We start from the raw sequence: 6,003 nt of genomic DNA on the forward strand, positions 1-6,003 counted from the left end.
CATCTAGTAGATTCAAATTACCATACCATAGGGGCTAATTTGAAGCCTTTCGAACTCTATAACATTGCAACCCTGAAACAGGTTTTTTTCCTAGTTCGTTCTTTCATTTAGCAAACACTTAAACCATATTTACGCGTTACTTCTAGTGTCTGTAACACACTCTCCTAAAGTGACTTCGTAAGAAGGTAACCTTCTAGTCGTGGTTTCTTTTATGTGCTGGCTTTCTGTTGCTGTGACAGAAAGTCTGACATACCCAGTTTAAAGGAAGAAATATTTTTAGTCCATTTTCTTTTCTTTGATTTTTCAAGACAGGGTCTCTCTGTGTAGCCTTGGCTGTCCTGGACTCACTTTGTAGACCAGGCTGGCCTTGAACTCACAGTCGTCCACCTGCCTCTGCCTCCCAAGTGCTGGGATTAAAGGCGTGCGCCACCACACCTGGCCTTTAGTCCATTTTCAGGTCCAGTTTTACCTAGTCTTGTTTGTGTTTGTCTTGGGATAGTGTATCATGTTGGCACAGAAAGTGAAAGAAGGCTGTTTACTTCAAGAGAGGATGAGTGAGTGTTGGGTCTCCAGTGGTCCTTCAAGTGCCTCCTGTTGCTTTAATATTCTTCTATTAGGCTCTATATCCTAAAAGGTTCCCACCTCTAGTAGTACCACAGGCTGGTAACCAAGCCTTTAGCATAGGAGCCAAATGAGGGACATTAAATAGCCAATTCATAACATTGGAAGGGCTTTCTTAGAACTTTTACTGTCTAATTTTAACATGTATGTTTGGTGCTATTTTGCCTGATCTCCAGTTGTTATGTTCTATCATTGCCAATCATTAGGGCCTTTTGGAAATTTAGCCTCTAATTATTGAAGGATTGTTTGATGTTTACTCATTCACTCAGCCACAATTCAAGCCTTACTGTGCAACATACTGTCAGCATGGTGTTTCTTTTTTTCTTTTTTCTTTTTCTTTTTCTTTTATTTATTTATTTGTTTTTTGGTTTGTTGAGACAGGGTTTCCCTGTGTAGCCTTGGCTGTCCTGGACTCACTTTGTAGACCAGGCTGGCCTCGAACTCACAGCGATCCACCTGCCTCTCCCTCTTGAGTGCTGGGACTAAAGTTGTGTGCCCCCACACCTGGCAAACATGGTGTTTCGTGTTCAGCTTGTAGTGCAGTGGTGAGATGGAGACTTCTAAACAGTAAGTACACAGTTGGACCATTGATGCATAGATTAACTTGGAACTGCCTTCCTTTCTGATGTCGTCATTGGATACAGTGACTAAGGCAGTTCATAGGAGGAGTTTATTGGGGGCTTACGGTTTGCGAAGGTGAGTCCATGACCATCGTGGTGGGTTGCTTGGCAGCAGGCAGGTAGGCAGGCACAACAAGGGAACAATGTCTGAGAGCTCATACCTTGAGATACAACCATGAGGCAGAGTGAACAATTGGGAATTGTGTGGGCTTTTGAAACTTCAACTGTAGACCCTGTAGAAAAATTTTAATTCAGAACATGGCTGCTCTGGCAAGAGCTTACATCCAAAGACCTAAGTCTGTGTGCTCTCACTGGAATACAGATATACGTTTAATCCCAGGAGTCAGAGGCCAGCCCAGGATAGAGCAAGTTGCAGGTAAAGGAATGCTTAGGTCCAGGCATGGTGGTACATGACTTTAGTCCCAGTGCTCAGGAGACTGAGCCATGCTGATCTCAGCGTTCTAGTCAGTGCTGTCAGCCAGTTTAATTGAGTCAGTGAGTTGAGACGCAGTTCAATGGAGTTGAGTTCATGGCAATTCAGTTTGTGGGATTTAGAAGTAGTATTTACTGGGAGAGTTTTACAGAGAGAGAGGTTGGAGAGAAAACAAGCTAGACACAGGTGAAGACAGAAGGAGTCAGAAGATTAGAATGATTGCTAGAGTTAGTTTGAGGCCAAGCAGAGCAATTCAGTGAGAAACTGGGAGAAGTCAGATTGAATCTGTCATCTTGGAGAGGAGTTTAGGCCAGAACAGCTGAGTTGAACCAGCCAATCAGAGTTCAGAAAGAGCTAGAAAGGGTGAGCTTATTCAGCAGAAGGTCTGGGAGGCTAAAAACATTCTAGGCCTAGACTAGGTTGTATGGAGGCTTGAAGCTTCCAGACTATGCCTAGGTTAGCAGATGGAGGCAGTCAGCCTCCAACATGATATTTAAAACAGGCAAATAAAAGTTCCTTTTATAACCCCCAGTGACGTATCTCCTGCAAGGCCAAACCTCCTAATCCTTCCCAAACAGTTCCACCAACTGTGGATCAAGTATTCAAATACATGAGCCTAGAAGGCTAATCTTATTCAAACCACTACAGGGGCAATAGCAAGTAATATTAAAGTGTAAACCTGTAAAATAGAACCACTGTAGAAGAAGAGAGACCATGTAGCTTTATTTTTAAGACCATGTACTGTAAGCCTTTGAAGAGTTTTGTATTCTAGTATGAATTCAATGCAATAATACTCAATGTATGTAATTAGCTCAGCCTGGAAAAAAACTTTCTAACTTAGTTCAGAGGAGATTAAAGTACTGGCATATGGAAGAGAACCCACATATACAAAGCTGGGAATCCGCGGGATTGGACGGAGAGTTGACTTTGCTGCACTTGACCGTAACTAGGCCAGCAATAGGAAATAAGGCAGGAAGCATAGGTAGGACTGATGAAAGACCAGTAAGTTGAGATTTAGTTTGGAAATCTCTGATGTATCTGGCAGGACACTGGGCTGTAAAGATTTGCGCCTTTGTACAGGGATTGTATTTACGCACCCAGTTCAATATGCAGTTCCTGGTGTGGTGAGAGTATCTGTTGAGGATGGAGACTACAGACAGAACTGCGCTTTATCTGTTCACGCTCCTCTCCCTCCTCCACATCCGGTTCTTTATAACAACGCTGAGTCCTGTAGCTGCTTTTGGAATCTTCAGACTCAGGAAATGCAAAGTAGTTCTTGTTCAGAAGACATTCAGGAATGCAGGAATCTTTCTGATTTGTATCTACAGCCTAGAGAATGCAAGATACGTGAACTTATTTCAATATGGTTTCTTCCTTCTTACAGGTGAGCTGAGACAACATTTCGCTCAGTTTGGCCATATAAAAAAGTGTACTGTACCTTTTGTGAGTATTAAAACAATAACAAAAAACTAGTGATATGGGGATATATCTCTGCTAGAGCACTTACTTGCCTAGTAGGTATGAGGCTCTGGGTTTGATCCTCAGACTGAGTGCAGAGAGAAAAAAATGTTATCTTTTAAATTCTTGCTTTCTTTTATCAGCATATCAGATAATATATTACCTAGTGGAATGAAATAGTCCTAAAAACCTCTGTTGATAAACTTGTGAATGATAATGCATCGAAACATAAAAATTTGTCACAGATATTTATTCATTTTAATTAGAAATTGTTTTAGCTAATAGTGGTGGTGGTGCACCCCTTTAATCCCATCACTTGGAAGGCAGAGGCAGGCAGATCTGACTTTGAGGCCAGCCTGGTCTACAGAGTGAATTCCAGGACAGCCAGGGCTACACAGAGAAACCTTGTCTTGAAAAAAATCAAGCAACAAAAGATTATATTATGCTATAATTTTCCCCTTCCAACCATCCCATGTACCTGTTGGTATTAATGTTCAGAGTTCACAGCTGGGTTGGACCATCAATGCCTTTATCTCATAGCAGCCTGCATAGTACCACCTGGCATCATGAGATGTACTGGTAAGGAGGAGTCTTCTAGCCCAGACAGGAAGTCCTGTAGCCTGAGCTGGACTCCAACTCGTTTAGCAGGGGATCGTCGATCTTAATCAATGATCTTGCCTGCTTCCCAAATACTGGGGTTACAGATGTGTGCCATCATACCCAACTGTCATCTCCATTTTAACACAAACTTTTTATTTTTTTCAACACTGGGTTTCTCTGTGTAATCTTGGCTATCTTGGACCTGTTTTGTAGACCAGGCTGGCCTCAAGCTCACAGTGATCCGCCTGCCTCTGCCTCTCGAGTGCTGGCCACCGCCTGGCTTTAACACAAACTTTTAATGCCTTGACTTGTGGAAATGGTCGCATGAACATCAGATGTATGGGACTGAATCATTGTCAGGGTCACCTTTAAAGTATCAGAGTTATATCCAACAACTTGATTGTTGGCACAGCATATTTTGTAAGGAAGACTAATAGGGGCCAAACATCCAACTTCACTAAATAAACGTTATAGTCTTTTTAGAGGGCTGGAGGGGTGAGAGAGTCCTTCCAAGAACATGATAACCTCTTCTGTACCTAATACCTAGGCCACATGATAAGTGCTCTGCCCCTTCCACAAGGACAGTAGCAGAACTGTTTAACCTGAAGTTTGGTGTTGTTAGTGAAGGTTTCCTATTTCTCGGACTTCAGTGAGGGTGCTGGAGGAATGTACTTGTGTGGTGGGGAAGATCCTTGTTGCTCTTCCAGAGGATCTGAGTCCTAGCACTCACATGGGATGGTTCACGACCACCTCTAACTTCAGCTCCATAGTATCTGATGCCCTCAGCTGGTCTCCTCGATTACCCTTATATATATGGCATATATTTACCCAAGTACAGATGCATAAACATCAAAGCATGTGATGACAGTGGTAGCGGTGATGAGGTTCGCTGGTCTCAGAAATGACCAGATACACCAAGGTTTGGGGGCTTTTCTAGTAGGCAGTTCATTAGAAACAAGAAACAAAACAACAACAAAAAAGGAACAAATACTTCAACGGTCAGTTTCCTTTGACTAAAACCGTCAGTGGTTTGCTTCTTGGACTTTTGACTACATCAAATGCACCCCTAGAAAGCTTTGTTGGCATTTCCTCTATTGCCAGCAGAGAAGCAGAATAACACTAGGCTTTGGTCTTGGGTAACCAGGAAGGTATGTAATAAGGGGTACTGATACGTATTGTCTGTGATCTGCTTTTGGCAAATGAAAAAGATGGTAGTTTTATCTGGATAGAGCTCATAGAAACTTGTGGTTAATCCTTTTCTATCGTCTTTTCATTTTTAGGACAGAGAGACTGGCTTTCACAAAGGCATAGGTTGGGTTCAGTTTTCTTCACAGGAAGAACTTCAGAATGCACTACAACAGGAAAGTCATATTATTGATGGAGTAAAGGTAAGTTTTTCTGTCTGATGTGTTTTCTATGTTAATTTTTAAAGAGTAGCTGAAGTCCTATACGGTCTGATGAGGAAAATACATGAAGACTCTTATGTCTGGTGCTACGGATTGAATCCACGGTGTCATGCATATGATAAGCCCATGCTCTGCTGAGCTACATTCCCACGTGGAAGAGCCTTTGCTGGTTTATCAGGGTGTGTGTAATGCAGTACGGCACGAAGAGCAGTGTAGGCAAATGGGGGCTGAAATCGTGGCTTTCCTACTGGCGTTTAGTTGACGATCAGAGGGAAGACAACAACCAGTTGAGACACTGGTTGTACAAACAGGTAAATTCTGCTTTTAATGTTTCTAGGAAAAAAAATACTTTTCTTACAACGCTTTTCCCCCTTCCCTACAGATCTATGTTCAAGCTCAGAAACCAAAGGGTTTGCAAGGGGCTCAAACATCTGATGAAGAAAAAGATTTCTGAGATGATTAGTGTACTACCCATTAAATAAACATACCTGAGACTTTTTCGAAATGTTTTTATTTGAAACAAGAGCTGCACTAAGCAAGACCTTATTTTCCCCACTGCAAGGTAAGACAGCACAACAGGGCAAATGCATTTGGTAGCACAGTTCCAGTATGTGGACATCATTATCCTACTCACTGTTTGGGATAATTTTATTCATAAAGTTCTTACACAAAATATTACCCCTGGACCAGTAAGTGTCACATACAAGGAAATGGTCTTAATTCTGTGTGGAGCAGTATTTTCTATAAGTGCTGCAAGATGGGAGAAGCACAAACAGAGCCCATTCTTTAAAAAAACTAACCCAAAGTAGACTATTCAACCCCCAATCTCCCGGAATAAAAAGTGGTGCTGGGCTCTGTCCCCAGA

The 6,003-nt window shown here is 42.2% G+C and overlaps 1 protein-coding gene across 1 annotated transcript; it reads left to right on the top strand.

Moving 5' to 3' along the window:
• The first annotated feature begins 2,817 nt into the window (after window positions 1-2,817).
• Window positions 2,818-5,933, top strand: Slirp (SRA stem-loop interacting RNA binding protein). Its single transcript, XM_051149017.1, has 3 exons — window positions 2,818-3,117; window positions 5,013-5,120; window positions 5,521-5,933. Exons 1-3 carry the CDS (start codon window positions 2,818-2,820, stop codon window positions 5,590-5,592), a joined length of 480 nt encoding a protein of 159 aa, XP_051004974.1. The 3' UTR covers window positions 5,593-5,933.
• The last annotated feature ends 70 nt before the right edge of the window (window positions 5,934-6,003 follow it).

This window comes from Acomys russatus, chromosome 1 (genome assembly GCF_903995435.1).
Source record: "Acomys russatus chromosome 1, mAcoRus1.1, whole genome shotgun sequence".
NCBI classification, from domain to species: Eukaryota; Metazoa; Chordata; class Mammalia; order Rodentia; family Muridae; genus Acomys; species Acomys russatus.